Source organism: Meriones unguiculatus, chromosome X (genome assembly GCF_030254825.1).
Source record: "Meriones unguiculatus strain TT.TT164.6M chromosome X, Bangor_MerUng_6.1, whole genome shotgun sequence".
Lineage (NCBI taxonomy): Eukaryota > Metazoa > Chordata > Mammalia > Rodentia > Muridae > Meriones > Meriones unguiculatus.
Window position 1 is genome coordinate 56,819,556 of NC_083369.1, and position 25,581 is coordinate 56,845,136.

At 39.5% G+C, this 25,581-nt stretch overlaps 2 protein-coding genes across 2 annotated transcripts in view; one reads left to right on the forward strand and one right to left on the reverse strand.

Annotated features, from left to right (window-relative positions):
* Positions 1-25,581, reverse strand: part of Xkrx (XK related X-linked) — a 109,216-nt gene that overhangs the window by 32,345 nt on the left and 51,290 nt on the right. The gene's annotated exons all lie outside the window — the stretch shown is intronic.
* On the forward strand, positions 12,377-24,904 carry Arl13a (ADP ribosylation factor like GTPase 13A). Its single transcript, XM_021626922.1, has 9 exons — positions 12,377-12,435; positions 12,799-12,869; positions 20,173-20,422; positions 21,384-21,489; positions 21,937-22,124; positions 22,832-23,009; positions 23,098-23,278; positions 24,582-24,667; positions 24,902-24,904. Exons 1-9 carry the CDS (start codon positions 12,377-12,379, stop codon positions 24,902-24,904), a joined length of 1,122 nt encoding a protein of 373 aa, XP_021482597.1.

A 25,581-nucleotide genomic window follows, 5' to 3' on the forward strand; every position in this document is an offset into this window, starting at 1 on the left:
GAAGGACTTATTTTCTTTTATTTCTTATTTATTTAATCAGTTTACAGAATAATCCTTGACCCTTTCTTCTTCTCCCCCAAGTCCCAAACTCATGCCACCTCCTACATTAACACCCTCTCCTTATTCTTAGAGAAGGGGAGGCCCTCAAGGGGTACCAACCCACTATGACACCTCCAGGTGCAGCAGGACTAAGTGAATCCTCTCCCACTGAGGCCTGAGAAGGCAACCCAGCTAGGGGAAAAGGATTAAAAGGAAGTTATCAGGGTCAGAGAAAACCCCTACTTTCATTGTTAGGTGACTCACATGATTACCAAGCTGCAGATCTGCTACATATGTAGTCTAGGTATAGCCCATGCATGATAGCAGGACTTCTAACCTATCAAGCAACAAAAGACTAACAGTATGGCTTTTGTTATTGTTGTTTTGATTTTTTGGGTTTTTTTTTTCTTGGGGGGGTTGTTGTTTATTTGTTTTCTAAGACAAGGTTTCTCTGTGTAGCCCTGGCTGTCCTGGAATACACTCTATAGACTAGGCTAGCCTTGAACTCAGAGATTCACCCTCTTCTGCCTCCTGAATGCTTGGGATTAAAAACATGGGCCACCACTGCCAGGCTTAAAGTTATAATTTTTACAGGGTGTTATCATAAGAAATAGGGGAGAGAAACTTTCACATTATTTGTTGAAATAAGAAAGGATAAAATACCAATTCATTTTTGCTAGGAAATTCTTTATCCACCCTAACAGACCTGGCTAACACATCTAAACACGTTCTTAAAAAAAAATGTGGCGGTACACATATTTAGTCTCATTATCTAGCAGGCAAAAGCAGGTCAATGCTTGTGAATTCAAAGTCAGTCTGGTATACAATGTGAGATTTAGGCTAGCCAAAACTACAAAGCGATACCCTCTCTCAGAAGAAGAAAAAGGGAAAGATGATGAAAAGACAGAGAAAGACAAAATAAAATTTAGAATTGTATGACAATGCCTCCAACACCTAAAATGCAACAGAAAATACTTATTATATAAAAAAAAGCATGTGAGTCTCAACTTGCATGAGGAAAGGAACTCAGTGTCAACATTGAGATGACACAGATGCTAGAATTAAATTATAATATTAACAATCACTTAAAAGTATAAAAAAATGAAAAAAATGGGCAGGCAATGTCTTGCATGCCATTAATCCCAGCACTTAAGAAGCAGAAGCAGGTGGACTTCTGTGAATCTGACGCCAGCCTAGTCTACATAGTGACTTTCAGAACATCCAGGGCTACATAGTGAGACCCTGCCTGAAAAAAAAAAAGAGAGAGAGAGAGAGAGAGAGAAAGAAAGGAAGGAAGAAAGATGAAGGAAAGAAAATCTCAGCAAAGAAATAGAATATAAGAGTCAAATAGAAATTTTATAATTATAAACATGATAAAATGTAAAACTCACTAAAATGTCTACAGAAAAATAAATTTCTGAACTTGTAACAAATCAATAGATTTGTTACAAATCTGAACTACCAAATCTGAACAAGAAAAGAAACTTAAAAAGAAAAAAAAAAAGAAACCAAAAACAAGAGAAATCCCAAAGTACTTGTTACTGGAGTAACAGCTCAGTTAACAATGTGTTTCTGCACAAGGGGATTGATTTCAACCTCAGAACACATGTGAAAAGGACAAGTGTGATGGTAGTGGCCCTGTAATCCTAGTGCCAAGGAGTCAGACTGGAGATCCTCTTGTGGCTGGCTGGATAACCTGCCAAGACTAATCAATGAGTTCTAGACATAGTGAAAAACCTCAAGAAATAAGGTGGATAGCATCTACGGAACACCACTTGAGATTGACCTCTGGCTTACACACACTCACTCACACTCACATTCACTCACTCACAAATCAGTCAATCACAAAAGGAAAAGGGAGAGAAGAAAGAAGAGAGAAAAAATGTGGAGCTCAAGAGTATTTAAAAGTGAATGACAAAAATATCCCCATGTAAAAATTGATACAAGCAGATTATGATAGTACACTTATGTTTAATGTAAATCAGTTGACTAGGGGAGAGGCATGGGGAAAAGAAGGAGAGAGGGTGGGAATGGGAGGAGATGAGGGAGGGGGTCACAGCCGGGATACAAAGTGAATAAATTGTAATAAATAATACATTTTAAAAAGGAAAAAAAATCTGTCATATGGAAGCATTTTCTCAATTGAGAATCGTACTTACCAAATTACTCTACCTTGTGTCATGTTGACATAAAACTAGCCAGCACAGTGGGATTATAGTAGAATTTCTCTCTCTCTCTCTCTCTCTCTCTTTCTCTCTCTCTCTCTCTCTCTCACACACACACACACACACACAGACACACACATTCACACAGTCTAGCTATGTAGCCAAGGCTGGCCTTGAACACTGAGCCTCCTGAGTGCTAAAATTATCAACATGAATCACTATATCTGACTCCAAAGTTGAATTCTTAAAATGATTCAAGGGTCTAGTCCCAAGGTTAGATGGTAAATTAGAACTTTGCTACATTTTAATAAGCCTTCAAAGGATGTTTCAAAATTTTTGCACTGATTGCCTATATTAACATTAAGATTTAAATAAATTATGAGAATAGAATCCAACATAAATTTATTTTCATTACAGAGAATAAAGCAGAGTGATATCAGTTTATTTTGTGTTTCAAATGTTTCTTAGCTAGGCTGAGAAATGAATGAACAGGAAAATGAACTAATGCTTGATATGTGTTTACATACTGTGATTTATTATGTGTGCATACATAAAAGTTGGAAAATAAAAAATGTAAGAGTTTAGAGTGTTCAGATTTTGTGCTGTTTAGGAAAAACAGCTGCTGTTTCCAAATGATTCAAAAACATAATTATGATTTTCAAACCATATGCATTTTGAATCCACTCTAAAAATAATAATGAAACATTTATTATTTAGAAACATTTAAAAATAATAAAACATTTTCCTTGTGAGAAGGGGAAAAATGAGACATTTCCTCCATTTAATTCTATGAATGAGAAGTGTGGTTAACAAAGGAGGTGATATCTAGAATGTAAAGAGAAGAAAAACATACAGAATCCAGAAAGAGGAGATCAGACAGCTAAAATGGATGAAGAAAAGAAAGGTGATGAAGATCAAAGTGGAAATAGCCCATAGCTCCAACCCTAGCACTTCTTTGAGAAGAAGAAACAAAAGCTTCATCACAAGTCAGGCAGCCCTTGTAACAAACAAAGGGTTGGCAGTTCTAGCCATAACAAAAGCCTATAGTTCTCACAGGCTTTAAATCTTGTGGAGTGATTTGGCTTGACAGTGACATCTGTTGCATGGCACAACAGTGCTGGAAAAGAAATCCACTGCATTGCTTTTTATTTTGTATCCTGAGGTACTAAAGTTGGGAATGCCTGTGAAGGATTTTCCAGAGCCTTAACCGACAAGAGTAGACAAAGACTCACCCTGTATATGGGTGACATAACCCCATGGGCAGCGATCCAAGACTAAAAAAGGAGGTTAATGCCTAAGGAGCATCATGAGTCATCACTGTCTGTTCCTGACTGCCAGTAAAATACAAGGTGCTGATGCTTTTCTCGTCATGGCAAACTATTTCTTGAATCTGTGAGCCAAAATAAATCCCCTATAAGATGAATTTTCATATGTTTACTTTTTTAATCACCCTTCTTACATTTCTCTAATTTATCCACATAATTTTCTGTACTTTCTTTTTTATTTATTTTTAATTTTTATTTTTTATATTAATTACAGGTTGTTTACTTTGTATCTCAGCTGTAGTCCCCTCCCTCATTCCCTCCCAAACCCACCCACCCTCCCTCATCTCCTCCCTGCCCCTCTCTAAGTCCACTGATAGGGGAGATCTCCTCCCCTTCCATCTCACCCTAGTTCATCAGGACTTTTAAACAATTTTCATGTTTTCTTCTTCTTCACAGTATTTTTCTCTTTTTTTCTCATTTATTCTTCTCTCATCCTGACTGCAGCATTCCCTCTCTCCACTTCTCATAGCTTCTTCTACCTAAACTCAACCTAGATCCACTCTTCCTCTGTTTCCCTTCAGAAAAGAGGAGGTCTCCCAGGGACATTAACTGAACACTGCACAACAAGATACAATAAGACCAGACACAAAACCTTACATCAAAGCTGGACAAGGCAACCACGTAGGAAAAAAAGGTGTCCCAAGAGTGGACAAAAGAAGTCAGAGACAACCCCCACTCCCACTGCTAGGAATCCCACAAAAACACCAGGCTACCAAACATAATATGTATGCACAGGGCCTAGCATGAACCCCACGTAGGTTCAGTGATTGCCACTTCAGTCTCTATGAGGCCCCATGAGCTCAGCTTAGTTGATTCTGGGACCATGTTCTCCTGGTGTCCTAGATGCATCTGGCTCCTATAATTCCTCCTCCCCCTCTTCCAGGTTCTTCTTTTTTTTATTAATTACAATTTATTCATTTTGTATCCCACCTGTAGCCCCCTCCCTTTTCCCCTCCCAATCCCACCCTCCCTCCCTCTTCTCCACCCATGCCCTTCCTCCAGTCCACTGATAGTGGAGGTCTTCTTCCCCTTACATCTGATCTTAGTCTATCAGGTCTCATCAGGACTGGCTGTATTGTCTTCCTCTGTGGCCTCCCTGAGGGGGAGGTAATCAAAGAGCAGGCCCTTGAGTTCCTATCAGAGGCAGTCACTCTTCCCATTACTAGAGCACCCACTTGGACACTGAACTGCCATGGGCTATATCTATGCAAGGGGTTTCTAGGTTATCTCCATGAATGGTCCTTGGTTGGACCATTCCAATCTCAGAAAACATCCCTGTGTTGAGATTTTTTGGTTCAGTTGCTCTCCTTGTGGAGCTCCTGTCCCCTCCAGGTATTTCTATCTCCCCCTTCTTTCATAAGATTCCCTGCACTCTGCCCAAAGTTTGGCTATGAGTCTCAGGCATCTGCTTTGATACCCTGCAGGGTAGAGTCTTTCAGAGGCCCTCTGTGGTAGGCTCCTGTCCTGGTCCTTGTTTTCTCCCTTTCCAATGTCCATCCCATTTGTCTTTCTGAGTGAAGATTGAGCATCTTACCCAGAGTCGTCCTTCTTGATAAGCTTCCTTAGATGTACAGATTTTAGTATGTTTATCCTATATTATATGTCTAATATCCATTTATGAGTGGGTATATACCGTGTGTGTCTTTCTGCTTCTAGGATACCTCACTCAGGATGAACTTTTCTAGTTCCCACCATTTGCCTGCAAATTTTATGATTTCCTGTTTTTTAATTGCTGCATAGTATCCCATTGTGTAAATGTACCACTATTTCTGTATCCATTCATCCCTTGAGGGGCATCTGCGTTGTTTCCAGGTTCTGGCTATTACAAACAAAGCTGCTATGAACATGGTTGAGCAAATGTCTTTGTTGTATACTTGAGCATCTTTTGGATATATGCCTAGGAATGATATAGCTGGATCTTTTTTTAAGGTTTTTTTTTTAATTATGTGTACACTAGATCTCATTATGCACTAGAACTCATTATAGATGGCTGTGAGCCACCACGTGGTTGCTGGGAATTAAACTCAGGACCTTTGAAGAGCAGTCAGTGCTCTTAACCTCTGAGCCATCTCTCCAGCCCCCATGTAGCTGGATCTTAAAGTAGCACTATTCCTAATTGTTTGAGAAAGCGATAGATTGATTTCCATAGCTAGTGGTCATCACACGTGCCTAAGAGATTCTTCTTTTAAATTACATTTTTGGAAGAGTGTGGGAAGAAACAAGCATGCTCACCTTCCACAACGTGGATTCTGGAGCTTGAACTCAGGTTCTCAGTCTTGGAAGACAGTACCTTTACCCACTGAGCCATCTTGCAGACCTTCTTTATCTTTGACCTTCTTTCTTTCTTTTTTTTTTCTTTTCCCCTGTCACTTCCTTTATTTCATATTTGTTTTTAACTTTATAATGTATTCTATATTACCACTTTATATTCATCTGAGGGGATAAATATTCAGAATAAAAGGCTAAAAAGTATTAAACACCAAAGTAACAAATAATAGGCAACTGAACTAAACAGAAAGTTCTCAAAAGAAGTACAAATGGCCAGTAAATATATAAAAAAATATTCAAAAATTTTTGAGACAGGATTTTATTATACAATTCTCACCCTGGCTGGCTTAGAACTTAGTATATAAACCTGGTTGGCCTCAAACTCATAGAGAGTTGCCTTCTTCTGCCTCCCAAGGGCTGGTGTTAAAGGCATGCAACACCATGTACAGCCCTGTTGAACATTTTCTGATATCAAGAAAATGTATGCTATGGTTGGGACAAACATTGTTCATTTGCAAGGCTACCATGATTGGTATTCTAAAGGCCTTCATTTACATAAGGGACTATGATGCAAGTATAGAACTGTCCCATGACTGGTGCAAACATCTTCATCTACAGCAGGGACTATTGTGACAGATAAAAATGCAATTCTCTGTTTTAATAAAGGATTCTGCCATGATTGGACAAATATAGATATTAATTTGGATTACTACTATGATTTCTGCAAGTGTGTTTCCTCATTGCACTATGCTATGATCTGTGAAAAATAAAAATCTTCATTTGCATCAGGAACTGCTTTGATCTAGTGCAAATGATAGCTCTCATTTTCTTGAGGGACCATTCTAAGATTGATACAAGGACATACCTTCATTTGAATGAGGGGCTGCTGTTCCTGGACCGAGCATGGTTCTTCATATGCATGTGGGTCTACTGTGCTCAGTACATAACCTTTGCTACAGCCATGCCCACAAGCTGATTATATAAGCAAGCTGTTTGGCTCACTTTATGACCTACCTGTGAGACACCCTTTTGTGCCATGTTGCAGCATGAATGCCAAATTAAAGACCTCTCACAAATGGTCTTTTCTTATATCCTTTTGACTTTTACCATTAATATACTGAGCTGAATTTGTAGCACAAAAAAGGAAAGCAGTAACAGTAGTGAAGGTGGCAAAAGTCACTGCCCTCTTAGCAGCAGCAAACACAGGAGCAGTAGAAATTACATGACAGATGAAGAGACGAAGAACATGGATAGAGTATGCCTAATGAGGAACAGAAGCAATAGAGAAAATAAGAGCTTATAGAGAAATATAAAACTTAAAAGTTGTCAATGGCTTAGGGACCCTGGCACTCTAGGCCTAAAAGCTGTAACACTTGTTACTGTAAGGCTGAGGATCCTAGCATCTGAACCCTGTATAAAAGCTGTGGCTGTTGCTTGCTTCTGTCTGATGCCACTAACTGTAGTTAGAATCAAATGATTACAATAGCTACCCAGACCACTAGTATCGAAAGCCCAGAGCAATAACCATCTGTATCAATTTTCTGTTGCTGTGATAAATAGTATGACTAAAAGCAACTTAAAGAAGAAAAGGTTTATTTTAGTTAATAGTTCCATGGGGATAGAGTCCATAATAGCAGGGAATGCATGGTATGACAAGAACAGCAAGATCACATATTCACACACAGACACACACGTGTGCATGCACACACACACACACACACACGAAAGAAGCCAAGAGAGAACAGCGAGATGAGGCTATAAGTCTTCAAAGCCTGTGTCTAGTAACTACTTCCTCTTAAAGGTTCCATAAACTCTCCACATAGTGCTACCAACTGTTAAAAATATCTGAGCCAATGAAGTGGAGCATTTATTTAAACTGTTTTAAACTAATTCTTTGAAAATGTAATACAATTCTATTTTGATTATAAGATTTTTCTTGCAGTAAAAAAGCCGACCTCTTCCACTCCATGCTGGGATTTTTTTTTCCCAAGTTGAGATTTCACAGGTCATGTATATGCTGTCAAAATCACTGTAAGTTCATACAGGCAACTGCTCTGTTGTGTTTGGAAAGGTTGTTTCTTTGTACTCATTCACTGCCTCTGGCTCTTACAATCTTTCCAGGCCCTCGTCCATGAAGATCCCTGGGTCTTGGAGGGAGGAGTATTATAGATGTACCATTAGAGCTGAACATTGTACACACTTGTTCTCTTCAAGATGACCTTTGTATATCTCTGTGTTAACTACTTTCTACTGAGAAGAACCTTCTTTGATGAAAGTCATTAGGAGTTGCTTTAATACTATGCCCTTTTAACAGAATATGGTAGCTGGTTCTACACCTAGAGCCTATGACTTATCTAAAAACAGGATCTTTGCCCTGATTTTAGTGCCAGGTATAGGTTCCATTTCATGACGTGACACTGAAATCCAATCAGAGAGTTACTGGATACTCCCATATGATTTGTACCATTATTGTACCCATAGACATATCTTGCTTGGTCATCATTGTTCATAGGATTTGCACTTATGTAAGACTGATGATCACTTTTCTCTTCCAGTAGTACTTTCTTGGTCATGTTGCAATAAGGATTAAATGAGTTAATATAAATAAAGTACTTAAATAAGCCCAGTACATTCTATATGTACTTTTAAAAGAAAAGAAGATCTATAATGAATAAAAGTCCATTTAGTAATTATTTGTAATCACACAAGGAAAGAGAATGTGTTTGGTTGCTAAGAACTAGGAAGTGGTTACCATAGATATGCTAGAACCTTGACAGCCATTTTTAGAACATTGCCTACCCTTTAAGTGGACATATGGGCTGTGTTACTCTATCCTGGAGGCTAAAAGCTCAACAAATCTTTCTGAATTCAACATAACTAACATTCTTTCAACCAAAAAAGAACTTGTAATCAGATAAATAATTAAACACCTCAAGGTAAGCCAAATACATAGAGGTCTTCACTCTACAGACACTCATAGGCTTAACTTTAGGTGATTTCACTCCAGGCTATCTAGTGGAGGCCCTGGACATAATAGCATCAGGAATCTTCAGATAGCTCAGTTCTTTCTCAATTACAGCCTGTCAGCTTCCTGACCCAAAACACAGTCTCTAAAGCCAGACTGACTAGGCTTAATTGTGTGCTTGAATTATGGTTATCCCACTTACTTACCTTTCTTACTTCAGAAGTTGTATGGTGCCAATTTGGACAGTCAGAGACTAGGTCAAGGTTAGAATCTCTGCAAATGATTAGGATACATGAATAGCCTCCATATTTTTTTAAATTACATTAAAGTAGAAGGAATCCTAGTGGGTAGTGGGAAAGGCAAGGGGAAGAAATAAAAGGATCATGGTGGATATAAACAAAGTACATTATATACATATACTAAAGTCTACTGATGAAAATCATTATTTTGTACACTTAATACATACTAATACAATGTACTAAAAAAGAAACTGACAAAGATATTACCAGCCTTGTCTCAAAGGGAGATAGCCATCATGGAATCTGTCCTTTTAGGCTCTAGGTCTTATTAGACTCGTAAGCAAGATTATGTAAGGATGCTTTTGATCATGGGCCATATATATTGTTTCTTTTTTGTCTGATTCAAGACAGAGACATTCTCCAGTAGCCTTTAGGGAAGCCAATTTCCTAAAACAGTGAACTGTACTCAAAGATGAGCTATGGAATGTGAGCCTCCATTTAAAAGTAACAATGCTCCAAAACGGGATGACTGAATGACTGTGCAGAATAATGCTAAGTTATCCATTAATAAGTAGCATAAAAACTGTTCAACAAACACTGAGGCAAGGCCCATATGGGTACAAAATGACATCTTTCCTTAACCTTAGCAGTTCTTCCTGCAACTCTGGGCTCCAACAAAATAAACTATTGGAAAAATGTAAGTCAAAATCATTATGAGATTGCATTTCTCAGTTGCTAGAATGACTAAAAATGTCAAGACAGCAAGAATCCTTGTTGCACAGGTAGAGGAATGAAACCAGAGGTGGTGGCACAAAGCTTTTTAAATTTTTTCTTTTTTATTATTATTATTATTTATTATAATTTATTCACTTTGTATCCAAGCTGTAGCTCCCTACCTCATCTCTTCCCATTCCCACCCTCCCTCCCTTTTCCCTCTCTATGTCTCCCCCCTAGTCCACTGATAAGAGAGGTCTTCCTTTCATACTATCTGACCCTACTCTATCAGGTCCCATCAGGACTTCCTAGATCCTCTTTCTCTATGGCCTAGTTAGGCCACCTCACCAGGGACAGGTGATCAAAGATCCTGCCACTGAGTCCATGTCAGAGACAGCCCCTGCTCCCCTTACTAGATAACCTATATGGAGACTGAGCTGCCCATGGGCTACATCTGAGCAGGGGGTCTAGATCTTCTAAACCTTGCATGTATAGTCCTTGGTTGATTCCTCAGTCTCTGCAAGACCCCCTAGGCCCACAATTTTTTGGCTCTGATGTTTTCCTTGTGGAGCTCTTGTCCCCTCCAGGTCTTTCTGTCTCTCCTTTCTTCCATAAGATTCCCTGCACTCTGCACAAAGTTTGTCTATGAGTGTCAGCATCTGCTTTGATACACTGCTGGATACAGTCTTTCAGAGGGCCCCTGTTAAAGGCTCCTGTCCTGTTCCCTATCTTCTACTTCCATTGTCTATCCTGTTTGCCCTACTAAATGAGGATTAAGCCTCTTCCCTAGGGTCCTCCTTGTTGGTCTAACTAGATGCCTACTAGTAGAAAAATGCAAATAGGTACATATTTATCACCCAGCACATAACTAAAGTCCAAGTAGCTCAAGTACCTCAACATAAAACTAGATACACTAAATCTGTTAGAAGAAAAAGTGGGGAAGAGCCTTGATGTCACTGGCACAGGACACCAACAGCCAGGTTCTAAGATCAACAATCAATAAATGGGACCTCATGAAATAGAAAGGCTTCTGTAAAACAAAGGACACTGACGTCAGAACAAAATTACAGACTACAGACTGGGAAAAGATCTTCACCAACCCTGTATCTGACAAAGGGCTAATATCCAGAATATATAAAGAAACTTAAGATGTTAATCAGCAGCAAACCAAGTACTCCAATTAAAAAATGGGGTACAGAGATTAATAGAGAATTCTCAACAGAGAAATATAGAATGGCAGAGAAACACTTAAAGAAATGCTCAACGTCCTTAGTCATCATGGAAATGAAAATCAAAACAACTCTGAGATTCCATATTACACCTGTCTAAATGGCTAAGATAAAAAACTCAAGCTATAGCACATGCTGGTAAGGATGTGGAGAAAAGGAAACACTCCTGCATTGCTGGTGGGAATGTAATCTTATATACCACTTTGGAAATCAACCTGGCACCTTCTCAGAAAATTAGAAATAGTGCTACCTCAAGATCCAGCTATACCACTCCTGGGCATAAATCTGAAAGATGCTCAACCATACAAGGACATTTGTTCAACTATGTTCACACAGCTTTACTCATAATAGAAAGAATCAGAAAACAACCTAGGTGCCTTCAACTGAAAAATGGATACATTTACACAATGGAATACTACTCAGAATTAAAAACGAGGAAATCATGAAATTTGCAGGCAAATGGATGGAACTAGAAAAGATCATCCTGAGTGAGGTATCCTAGAAGCAGAAAAACATACATGGTATAAACAGATTTATAAGTGGATATTATCCATTCAAAGAAGATAAAAATATTAAAATCTATAGTCCTAAAGAAGCACATGCCTTTAATCCCAGCATTCAGAAGGCAGAGACTGTGTTACAGGCTATCCTAGTCTATGTAGCCATTTCCGGGCCAGCCAGAGCTACAAAATAAGAACCCAACTATAAAAACAAAAACAAAAACAAACAACAACAAGGTGTTCATACATGGAATCTGAGGCAGCTGTCTCAATTGTCTTTTATTTTGACAATCATTTTCAAGTCAAACTTCATATTAAAATTATTTGAAAAAATATATGTGATTTTCTTGAAATCTTTCATAGTAGGGCATCTGGATTGGAGTTTAATGTTTATTAGTGTACTCCAGGTGATGTCTGAGGTCCCTTAGAGCTTTTAGGAACTGGATGAAATCTATGAAAAATGGGTCAACAACACCTGTATCTTTGAATGTGAGGCAATAACAGAACCAAGCCAAATAGAGAAGTGTTATTTAGAATGGGTCCTCCAATAGTTCTTTAAACTAAGCGGGTTCTTCTCCAAAGCATCATCCAACCCTTCTCCAAATGAAGATATTCCTAGTAGTAACAAATTCTAGCTAAATGGATAGGGTCCATCTGATTGTGTCTGTGTGGTAGGTTACTTTAGTAATAAGTTGCCCTTTTTTAGTAGGAAGCTACATAGTAGCACAAAACTGTCACTGGAGCTCAGAATAGCCAGTCTCTCTCCTCTATGACATTTGCAAATTAGGCTGGGCTGAATGATGCAATGGAATTCTAACACTCACAGACTTTCTGTTTATCAGTATCTGTATAATGACAAACTGACTTAATTCACAAATGATGTGATTCGTCATTTATTTTTGTCATTTAGTATTTAAGAACCAAGTTGAATCATGTTCCGACTCTTGACTGCGTGCTGGTCTCGTCAAAGGGCCACAGAAGAAAAACAAAGGTAACTTTACAACTACTTTTCTACATCCAAACTAGAATTATTTCCCAAGCATCTGCCTCAAAGTTTCACAAGGGACAAATGATCATGACGCATTTGGAAAGTAATTAAGCAGCAAGTACAAGATAGGAACACAGTTAAGAGAGGATGATCAGTTTGTATATTGACTACATTGGGGAGGGAAAGCATCCTTGAAGGATTTGGAAGGGGCTGTTACACCACTCCTGCCAGTGTGGTGGGGCTTTTTATGATACATGAGTTGAGACTATTGCAAGCAAAGCTTCAAACACTAAGAAAGAATAGAATTTTTTAGTTTGAAAATTAATGGGTTTGTGGCTTTGACCCATTTTTCTTTTTCTCTTCTAGGAATGTGACTATCATTGTCATTGGCTTGGAAAACTCTGGCAAAAGTCATCTTGTAGAGGCCTTTCAAAGATGTGAGAACTAAACAGCATTAGTTTCTGGTGTGGGTCTGCCAGTATTCATTCTACCTTAGCCTGACTTCTGGACTCTCAGTTTCTCTCTTGTAAAGATAAATATCTCAGTCTCCTCATTCAGTATTAACAAGCTACTTATATAGTGTCTGTTAACCTGCTCCCTTTGTAAGATGTCTCATTAGAAAATCTTCACATGATGTCAATAGGAATAATCTACAATATGTAACATTGCAGTCAATTTTGAAGGATAGCATGTTTGAAATGCTTTGTAGTTTGAGAGCCCAGTCCATAATTTGGTCTAGATAAGAGACAAGTGTAGCATAATTAAAAAAAAAAGTGTAGTGACACAAAACTCTGGGATAGCTGATATTGAAATTTAGTGCTTGAGAAATGTTGTCACTTCAAGTGTATTACCACATCTTTAGCTTAATCCTTGGACATTTCGAGATGCAGTCACACAGCATTGTAGGGATCTGTTATACTAGTTGTGAAGCCCCAACTAACTTTTAATCAATCAGAAGTCAACACAGAGTCTGACTCATCATCAATATTTATTGAGTTGATATAAGAGTGATGACATGGTTGATTTTTATACAACCTGTCAACCCTCAACAAACTAGAGTAAATGGTTGTCCTGACACCTGTGCTCATGCTCTCCTACTTGAAGGTTTTTCAACAGCACTGGCCTTTTGAGCTGATCTGGCTGTTTCTACTTGTTCCTCTAATTACCAAAGAGATGCAAAAATTTAATCATGACACTCCATGATCAGTAGTGCTCCATGTGTCCCCATTGTTTTTGAAGCAAAATGTACCCAGCTTAGCAGCATACAAGGTCCTGTTTGGGGCTCTGACTACCCCTCCAGTTTCATTTCCCAAGTTCCTCACCTATAGTTCTCTAAGAAAAGCAAAGCAAATGCTCTGCCATTCCTCCGCCATACCACTGTACACTGTGCACACTGTACACACACCACCCTACAAGGCTGCTTTTCCCGTATTTTAACCCCTCTGTCATGTCCTTAACCAAGCCCTTCCAGTCACAGCCTGGCCAAAGAAAACCTTCCTTTACTCCTTGCATCACATTCTTTGCTCACACCCTCTAGCATGCACTTATCCCAAGATCCTTGCACAATTTCAAATCCAAACTGGGAACCCCATGAGAAGAGAAAATGGATCTTTTCCTCTCTGAGTCTGTGCTCTCAATATATTCAATAATTACTCATGAAATGAAGGTTCTCTACCATTCTCCTGAGACTACATGTTGCCTTTTCAGAACTTCTCTCAGGCCCCAATAGCACCTCCATGTGTATTTTAGTCAACACTTCAGCCTAGCATGCCCCCTTAGATGCAGCACACTTGACTTCTCACATCTCCAGAAATGAATAAAAGTAAACAGTGACAAGGAAGTCAAAGAAGCAGACAGACCAAGCCACAAGATTATTGACAAGAATGGGAATAGTTTACTAGAGCTCTACCTCCCTTAGCTCTGAATTCTCATTTACTCTAGATGGGGCCTGGGAACCCACACTGTAAGAACTCCCCAGGTGTTTCTGAAGGCCAGACAACTGTGGGAAACTCTCATTCTGAATTTAACCACAAGCTATTCATTTGACTCTAGTGTCTGTTTTCCATTCTGACTGACTCCTGAAGTGTAATGGATATAGTTTGTCTTGCATAACTTGCCTTGTGCTCAGTGAATAACTTGGGGCTGGCTCATAAATGCTTTGGTTCATGGTAGTGACTTCATTCACAGAGACATGCTAATGGGCACTGATGTCACATTCTGAAGAATGTCTCAGCCCCCACTGTTCATGCAGGCCCACTTAACGTCAATCTACTAGGTTTCTCTTTACTCGAAATTGAATTGCTCACTTCTGTTTCTGTGTTGTTTGTTTTAAGATGAATGCCATAAACAGACACTATCTAGGAAAGGAATTCCAGTCTACAGATAGTAGCTTGTGTGGACATTTAAACACACCAGCTACAAAATAGTTTGGCATATAAGCCATCATTACTTCATCAGTACACCATCCACTACAATTGTTTCGCATGTCATGATCACATGGGGCAAGAAACCCAATCATGAACAGACAGGTGTCCTAAATAAGGACACTGAGATCTGTGACTCTCAAATGTGACTATACATTCCAATCACCTATATACTTAAAAAATATTTATTTTATATGTATGTGTGTTTTGCCTTCATGTGTATAGCAGGTGCATGGCATAGAGTGCCCACAGAGGCCAGAAGAGGGAATTTGGATACCCTAGAACTGAAATTGCAGGCAGGTTTGAGCTGTCATCAAGGTGCAGGAATCCAAGTCCATCCAGAAAAGCAGCAAGTGGCTCTGAACCACTGAACCATTTCTCCAGGTCCAACTAGAGTGCTTTCAAAAGAACACAGTACCTGAAGACCAATATATGTAATTCAAATCTCAGAGAGACTAGCACCACAGATTATTTTGCTATTTACTTTTATTTTATTTTTTATAATTCACTCACTTTTATATCAGGATTGTAGCCCCCTCCCTTGTCTCTCCCTGATCCCACCTTCTTCTCCTTATCCCCCTCCCTTAGTCCTTAGAAAGAAGGACACCTCCTCCCCTACCATCTGACCCCAGACTATCTAATCAGGTCTGCTTATATTCTCTTCCTCTGACCCCAGACTATCTCATCAGGACTGCCTGCATTCTCTTCCTCTGTGTCTTAGCAAGGCCACCCTGCTAGAGGGAAGTGATCAAAGAGTGGGCCACAGAGTCCATGTCAGAGATATCCCTTGTGCCCCTTAATTGGGAACCCACATGGGGACTGAGCTGCCTATAGGCTACATCTAGTTCCTTTTCATGCATGGTCCTTGGTTGGAGTATCGGTCTCTGCAGTATGCTGTGGGTCCAGGTTTTGTTTTGTTTTGTTTTGCTTTATTTTGTTTTGTTTTGTTTTTGGCTCTGGTGGTGTGTCTACTTGTGGAGTTCCTGTCTTTTCCAGGTATTTCTATCTCCCCCTTCTTCCATAAGATTTCCTGCCCTCTTCCCAAAATTTGGCTGAGAGTCTCAGCATCTGCCTCGATCCCCTGATGGGTGAATCCTTTCAGAAGACATCTATGGTCCTGTTCCCTCACTACAACCTCTTCTGGTGTCTATTCTATTTGCTCTTCTGAATGAGATTTAAGCATCCTCCCTGTAGTCTTCCTTGATATTTACCTTCTTTAGGTCTGTGGATTTTAGTATTGTTATCCTGTATTATATGGCTAACACTTTGCTTATTACTGAGTATAAACCGTGCATATCTTTCTAGTTCTGGGTTGGCTCACTCAGGATGATCTTTTCTAATTCCACACATTTCCCTGCAAATTTCATGATTTCCTTATTGTTAATATCTCAATAGTATTCCATTGTATTAATGTACCACAGTTTCTTTATCCATTCTTTGGTTGAGGGCATCTCGGTTGTTTCCAGATTCTGGCTATTATGAACAAAGCTGCGACGAACATAGTTGAGCAAATGACCTTGTTGTATGGGGGAGCATCTTTTGGGTATATTCCCAGGAGTGGTATATCTGGGTCTTGATGTAGCACTATTCCTAATTTTTTGAGAAAGCGCCAGACTGATTTCCAAAGTGGTCATACAAGTTTGCACTTCCACCGGAAATGGAGAAGTGTTCCCCTTTCTCCACATCCTCACAAGTATGTGCTATAGCTTGAGTTTTTGATCTTGGCCATTCTGATGGGTGTAAGGTGAAATCTCAGAGTTGTTTTGATTTGCATTTACCTGATGACTAAGGATGTTGAGCATTTCTTTAAGTGTTTCTCTGCCATTCTATATTCCTCTGTTGAGAATTCTGTTTTGCTCTGAACCCAATTTGTAAAAAATTATTTATTTAATTATTCAGTTTACATCCTGGTTGTACCCCCATCCCTTCTATCCTCCCAGTATAAAACTTCCCCCTTCCCTCTCCACTGATCTATTCCTCAGAGAAGGGGAGCGCACTTTCCCAAATCCACCCCAGCTCATTAAGTTGCATCAGGACTGAGCATATCCTCTTCTGCTGTGGCCTAACAAGGTATTCCCACCAGAGGGAAGTGATAAAAAAAAAAAAAAAGATAGCAAGTGAGCCTGTGTCTGATGCAGTCCCCACATCTGTATTAGAGGACCCACATGAGGCGTATGCTTCCCATCAGCTACATATATGTAGAGGACCTAGGTCCAGTCCATGCATGGTCCTTGGTTGGTGCTTCGGTCTCCATAGGTCCCTCTGGGCCCTGGTTAGTTGGCCCTGTTGGTCTTCTTGTGGAGCTCTTATCACCTCCAGGTCCTTTTCTCTTTCTTCCTACTTTTCCACAAGACTCACTACTCATCGCCCAGTGTTTAGCTGTGAGTCTCAGCATCTGTTTTGAAGTACTGCTGTGTAGAGTCTCTCAGAGAACAACTCTAACAGGCTCCTGTCTGCAAACTTAGCAGAGCATCTTTCATTGTGTCACGGTTGGCACTCTCCAATAGGGTGGGCCTTTGGTTGGGCCAGGCATTGGCTGGGCATTCCTTCAGTCTCTGCTTTCTCTGCTCTATCTTTATCCCTGCACATCTTGTATGCAGGGTAAATTTGGTATGCCCCAGTTTTTCAGTTTTTAGTTGGGTTATTTGTTTTGTTGGCATTTAATTTCTTGAGTTCTTTACATATTTTGGATTTTCATTCTTAAAGAATTAAGACTAGCACCACAGATTTTTAAAAGCCCTTGAAGGCAAATCTAGAGAACAACGAGGCAGTGATCAAAGTCACCTGGGAAGACTTCAGCCCTCTTAACCTAGCCTCAGGAAGCTCAGCTATTTTAGTTTGGTGAGGGCCCATCCTCCTCACTACCATCAGATGATGCTGAGATGCCACCACACCTATGTGTCACAGTTCCCAGGAGCAGTGACTCACAAGCTTTAAAGTGCAAAGGAATCACATCAGGATCATGCTAGCCATAGCCAATTTCTTACAAATGATACAGATGCATCCATCCCAAGCTTAGAGATCCTGAGCTCTTGAGTCATTTGGTTCAGGGTAGGGGTTAATAAGCACATACATGAAACTCTGAAGCACACTACCCCAAACCATACTTTATGAAACACTCAGCCAGGGATAGAGATGAACAAGAGTTGGAATGTTCTCCAGGGTGTTTATAAATGAAGAGAAAATAAGATAAATGCAAATTGACAAGGAAACGCTTCTTGTACTATCTAGTGTCATCAGCAACAGACTGAACTATTGAAGAAATTAGGTTTCAGTAAGAAAAACAGGAGAGGGCTGGAGAGATGGCTCAGAGGTTAAGAGCACTGGCTGTTCTTCCAGAGGTCCTGAGTTCAATTCCCAGCAATTACATGGTGGCTCACAACCATCTGTAATGAGAACTGATACCCTCTTCTGACATGCAAGCACACATGCAGGTAGAACACTATATACATAATAAATTAAAATAAAAAAGAAAAACAGGAGAACGATGGGTTGTTCTGACAGGAAAAAAGATAACAAAACTTCCTGAGATGCAAAACAAACAAACAAACAAAACAGGATTTTAAAATATCATTTGCAGTTTCAACCTATTCACTTTTTTAAAACTTGAATTGTTAATTTCTTGAGTTTATAATTATATCATTTCACCCTCATTTTCCTCCCTCCAAACCCTACCATACAACCTCTTTGCTCTTTCAAATTCACGGCCTTTTATCATTGTTATAAATACACGTGTGTGTGTGTGTGTGTGTGTGTGTGTGTGTGTGTGTTCCTAAAACCTGCCCAGTCTGTATATGTTACCTGTATATATATTTTCAAGTAGTCTAATTTAAATAGCAAATAGCATATCAAAGTTGTGACTGAAATGTATGTGCTTTCTGAAAGCTATAATTAAAAAGATCATTGACAAACATAAAAGAAATGTTATAAAACCACATTAAACTATAGTCCCCATATTATACACACATAAAGATGTATGTGTCTATTTATAAGTGTATATAAACAAGCATTTCCAAAAACCTGAAAGCATATTAGTAAATTAGCCTAAGAATTTATTTTGTCAATCCTATGAAAAATGTCACAGACATATCTAAGACTCCAAATAAGAAATTACTGATTCTAGTCTGAATACTGCTAGTGTCAAGAATCTATGAAATTATTAACTAGTAATGTGAGCAGAAACTTGGACCATAACCATCAGTTCAACAAACTGGAAACATATAAAGACTGTTGTTGTAAAATGCATTTCTATTAGGGGCTGAATTAAGCATCTACTTCCTTACAGAATATTATGTTCTGGCCAAAGTTTTTACATGGGAAATATGTCTGCTTATGGCCTGGTTTCTTGGAAGAGCCACTTCATGTCCTTATTCATAATAATAGACATTGTAAACCCTTACTGAAACCCTACTGTAAGGGGGCAAGCCCAAAAACAAGTCAGTGACTACTTCAACAATGTACTAAGAGACAGCAGTGACAGGGGGCAGGTCAGAGAAGGCTTCCTGAAGAATGTGGAGGTTGAGACTTGAAGAAACTATAAAAATGAAAGAACTAGCGTAAATTCATCAAACATTTATTGAGTACCTGTGTGCCAACCTCTGTGCTCAGCTTCATGAATATAATGGATAAAATTAAGATTTAACCTTCCTGTTGCTCTTTCTAACTCAGTAAAGGAAATAATAGAATTCATGGCTCTAATGTGTGTTACAATAATAGTACACACAGGGTAGATAACAGTTTATGCAGACTAAGGATGGTATGAGGAAAGTTTGTCTACAACACAAAAGATCTAAATTGATACTTTATAAAAACAGGCATGAACCGAGCACAGAATGATGGAGAGAAGAGCAGTCTGTGAAGACTCAGGAAAAGAAAGACTATGATATGTATGGAGACTGTGGTGACTTGGATAGAAATGTGCTTCACTGTTCAGTTTACTCACTAAAGTCATAAAGCCAGGAAGGGTAGCACATGAAAATCTGTGATTTAGAAAAATACATTTTGCTGAGTAATGGTGGTGCACGCCTTTAATCTCAGCACTCCAGAGGCAGAAACTAGTGGATCTCTGTTTCAGGCTAGCTTGCTCTACATAATGAGTTTCAGGATCACCAGGGCTACACAGAGAAACTCTGTTTTTGGAAAACAAAACAAACAAACAAAAATACCGAAGAACTAGAAAGATGCATCCATAAATATGAGCAGGGTGGCAGGCTGCTTTAGTAGGGTTTCTGAGAGCAGGCTCTGCAAAAGGATGATAACATTTATCTAACTACATTTTGTCACACTGTGGTCATTTCTCCCTTCCTTCCATTTGTAGTAATTCCTAGCAAGATGCAAAGCGATATGAAACCAACACAGACTAGACTTCTACTCGATGATTATCAAGTATCCGTCTATGACCTAACTGGAGACCTAAAGGGCCGAGAAATATGGCCAAGCTACTATGCTGAGGCACATGGGCTTGTTTTTGTCGTGGATTCTAGCGATATAGGACGCATACACGAAGCGAAGATCACCTTAACACACATAATGTTTGATAAAAGGATATCGGGAAAGCCCATCTTAATGTAAGTTTCTGCCTTTGTGTCCTGCTTTCTCTTAGCCAATTTGTGCCTTGGGAAAGGTATAAAGATGAAGGGCTTCTTTTGGCATAAGGAGCTAGACCTCTTTAGGCTCAATGAGGTTGAAAGGCTCAGTTTCACTGGTAACTGTTTTCAAGGGCCGCTTTCTACCACACACAGTCATGTGGGACATGGTACCTAACTGAATAAATGAATTCTGAATCTTCAGCAAAGAGAAATAATATCTAGATAATCTTATCCCCAACCCTGGACTCTTCCTGAACACTCTTTAACTTGCTCTTTTCTGGTTTGAGTCTCTGATCCTGAAAGTTGATGGCAGAGAGCAAGCCCTGTTTTATACAATCAGTTCCAATGCCTTCCTTCCTCGGTTGGTTGCTCAAGACGATGTAGCTGGTACTCATTTCCTGGAGTGGGGATAATTCCAGTAGGCTGCCAATCCTCACCCCTTCCAACCTCCCCTTTTGCCATTCTCATTCCTAGCAATCCTTCCTAGAGCATAAACAGAGTTTCATAGATGTAAAAACTCCACACCTGTATATATCCCAATTAGTGATTGTAATTAAAGTACAAGATGTGATATAGAGGAAGTGGAGAATGAACTCTGGGGATTATCTGTATCCAAATAATTTGCGCTATTTTTTTTCTATTAAAAGTTGGCTTGGAAACTGTCTAGCTCATCTGTCTCACTGGGTAAGCCCAATTCCTGGACCTGTAGAAGTTAGCATTCCCCTACTCCCTTTTTTTTTGTTTGTTTGCTTGTGTTTTGTTTGCTGTTTTTGTTTGTTTGTTTGCCTTGTTTTTTGTTTGTTTGTTTGTTTTCAAACAGTCTCAATATGTAGACCTGGCTAGTCTGTAACTCACAGGTATTCACCTGCCTCCTAAGTGCCGACACATCCCTTTGACTATACCTTGGTTTCACTCTTTTTGTCTTTATGCCCTGTTCTAGCCTGGCGAACAAACAAGACAAGAAGGATGCCCTCTTGCCTTGTGATATCATTGAGTATCTAGTTCTGGAAAGGCTAGTCAATGAGACTAAGTCCATTTGCCGAGTGGTAAGTGTCAGTGTTTCATTTCTCTTCCTTTAGGTCCTGGCTAATATAACCAGGGCCCTGTCTGTCATCAGCCCCATATGTCAGCTTGGTGTCAAAGTTCCTCTCCATGACAGGCAAAATCTGCAGTGACTGTTTCTAACTTGAGAATGATAAATATTACACTCTGCTTTGAAAAGTTTTAATATCTCATTTTATAGGTGAGAAAGCTAAATGGCCAGAGGGTCTCAGTGGTTTGCTTGAGGTCATACAATGAAGCCACTGTAACCATTTTATTAAAGGGGCCCAACTTTTATGCTCTTCATCCACTTTCTCAGATGTGCATGCTGAGTGTCTCCCTGAAAGTTGAGAACCCATTCAGGCATAGCACATCTACCTCTGCCATTTTAATGATCATTAGTCCCCAAAGGTCCAGGGATCCAAGGGTGAGGCCTTCTTTTCTATTTACAGGAGCCTTGTTCAACCATGAAACATCTTTCAAAGAGGCACCAACAGCCAATAGTTACAGGGCTGCGTTGGCTATTAGCTGCCATTGGAGATCAATACGAAGAACTGTATACTCGACAACAAACATCCAATATGAGCATCTCCACCTCCAAGAACATTATAGGCTATGGGGAAAGATACTCATCAGACAGGTACTAAGCTGCCTCCATTAGATTTACTGATAAGAACAGAAGTGAAAGTCAATCTTCAACATGACCTGTGAGTTCTGAGAGGTCCTTGAATTCTGGACAGCAACTTCTTCAGAATCTGATAGCTCAAGTGGGGCTTTGGCAGTGCCCATCAACATTTCTAGGTACACTACCAGTCCTGGCACAACATTAGCAGTCACCTTAGTGGGAAGAAGGGCATATAGGTTTAAAAAAATGGTAAAACCAATCAAGCTATTGTGATTAGGGCTTCTGTTTTCAGAGTTGCCATGTGGAAGACAGAGGGAACATGTAAAGGAGCCTATTGATAATATTCTAAAGATGACTATTACACAGCTGCCGCAGATTATCAGCCTTCAGTTCTCTGGTCTGCCTAATCATGGAATGATAGGAAAGGACAGAAATGGTCAAAAAAAAAAAAAAACAGGAAGTGATCAGGGTTTTGCAAGAAAAAAAAGGCCTAAATGTCTTCCTGCTTTGTTGTCACTTTAATTGATCAAAGGCATATGGAAAGGATTGGGTAGTGGTTGCATTGGATAAAGAAGTTTGGAGGCTGGGGCTGTAGATCAGTGGCAAAGAACTTGCCTCATGCATGGAAAGCCTTGAATTCAGTTCCCAGGACCAAAACAAGAAGAACAATCTTGAAATATGCCTATTTCTACTACTGACTTTTTTCTTTCAAATGTTCTTAGTTTAGTTAACAGAGTAGATGTGATCAAAAACAACAGACATCATTTTGAGAAAAGACTACACCTGGAGCATCGCCAGCAGTTTGAGCAAAGACACTTTGAGAAAAGACAGCAATTTGATTCAAGACAGCACTTAATGCAACGCTCACTGGATGCTAGGCCTCTAAAGCCAATTCTACAGGTAAATGACTTTAAACACTATTGCCCATGGTCAGTAACTGAACTCTTGAGAACTAACTGACAATTTCCCTCTTCTTCTTGGCATGCAGAAAGATGGTCTTCGAATAAGGCCCAAAAAGAATGTGTCCGTAACATTTGCTCTGGATGTAATCATGGAAGAAGGTGAATGTTCTCAGAAGATTGGAGCTCAGAATATCATTAAGTCTTGCAACAGTCAATGTTATGATACACAGACTCCAGCTCCATCTACTGATGACAAACTTTTCAAAGGTAATGTTGAATCATTGGTCACTGAAAACAAATCACATAGGTCTTCCTTTATATTTTCTATAATAGCATTCCTATTTTGAGACTTAAACTCATTTTTCATACTACATTCGGTTGTTGAAAGATGTATGCAACAAACCTTGCACACCATCTCCTGACAGGGCAGTAAGGATGCCCTAGCATTATTTCACACAAGATCTTTGGATGGTAGTAGTGATAACTTAAAGGTTATCACTACTTGCCAATGGTGGAAATGCAAATTAGTATAACCTTTAGGAAGGGTATGTTGCCTGTCTCTCTCTTTTCCTTTTCTCAGTAGTATTAAGAACTTTTAAAATGGAGATAGAGAGATGGCTCAGTGATAAAGAGCACTTGTTGTTCTTGCAGAAGATCCAGATTCAGTTTCTGGCAGCCATAGGGTAGCTCACAATCACCTGTAACTCCAGTCCCAGGGATCTCATGCCCTCTTCTGACCTTCACAAGAATGAATGTGGTGCACTGATGTACATGCAGGCAAAAGACTCACCCATATTAAAGTAAAATATATCTTTTAAAAACTTAAAAATATGGAATGCCTTTAAATTACTAGTCTCATTTCTTAGCCATCTACAAAGATAATTACAGAAGTACACAAAAAGTATACTAAAGAATATTCCAATTATAACATGCAGTACAAGGGCTAAATGTTGAAAACAATGTAAATGTCCAATGACAGGGATGGCTAAATAAATTAGGATGCATCCACACTATGGAGGCATTAACATTGCTAATGATAGGTAACTGGAGATATAAATCAGGGATTAACATGCCTTCCCATGTCAGCATGAAGACATGAGTCTGGATACTCTCTAGCCATATAAAAGCCTTGCAACATTCAATGTTATAATACACAGAATCCAGCTCCATCTAGTGATGACAATCTTTTCGAAAGTAATGTTGACTCATTGGTTACAGATTGTTGCTATACACCTGTAACCCTAGCACTGGAGGATGGGCAGTAGAGAAAGGAGCACCCAGACCTCATTAGGCTACCCAGCCTAGTTGATCAATGAGAAAACATAAACACGAGGGACACATACAGTATACACCCAAACAAGAAGTTAAATGAGTTGTTATGCATGCATTGAGGGACATGCACTTGGCCATACCCAAGGAGAAAATAGGCAGAGCTCTTGGAATAAGGGGTAAGGATGAGAGTGGAACAGAAGGGATCTAGTAGAAAATGAAGTATGCCTTTCTCAATGTCAGCAATTACCTCTAAATCATTATCCAAAATCAAAACTCATTTTTATTTCTACAACCTCAGCTCGCAGGCCAAAAAAAAGAATAGATACCTGGGACACCGAAGAAATGTTATTGGAAGATCTCGTGGAGAAGCCTTTTGTTCCTGTGGTTAGTACTCTTTAGTCAAAGAATGTATGTGGTTGGGATGGAGGGTGAGTGCCCTCTAGGCCCTTGGAAACTGCTCAACAACCTCCTACCCCATGCAGTTTGGGAAACAATAGAAACCTACCACTTGGCTTCACTTGTAAAACTGGCTGTTTTCTTTCTCTGATTAGACTTAACAGACTACTAAAGATAAAATGGAGGGACAGCAAATGAATCATTCCCTTTACCACCTTATAGTAAATGGGCACATCTCCAGAACCAGCAGGAACACCCAGTCTTTGAGTTTAATGGATAATGCCTCTACAGCCCATGTACAAGTTCACCTATTCTAACATCACATCCCTGAGAACCATTGTTTCTGCACACAAGTGTGGTAGCCAGTAAATTCATCCCATACTCATCTGGAGCCTCAGGAAGTTAGGTGCTCTCCACCTCAGGAAAGAAGAACAGAGACTTCCCACATGTACTGAGATACTCCTGACAAAAGATGATTATGGATAAGATGTTGTGCACAACCAAAATTGAGCCTTAGAAGACCAGGGTTACCTTAGAATCACACATTTCTCTTTAAGGTTCTCAGGTATAAAGGGAATGGCAAAATAAATAAGAATGATGTTCTTCTCAATCGGGGGTTTTTTTTGGTTTTGTTTTTTTGGTTTTGTTTGTTTGTTTTGCTTTGCTTTTTGTCACACCTCCTGACAACCCAGCTTACTGCCTGGGAAACCACATTGCTTTTCTATCCTTTCAGGACAGCAACTGCTGCCTCTTAACATATGTGTCGACCCCCTACTCCACTCCCAGGGTAGTGTTGGTTCCTTACTATTATGTATATCATTTCACTTTCATCATGGACCCCATTTATCAAGTGCTTTCTGGATACTATGCACAGTGCTAAGTCCATCCCATCTATTATCATA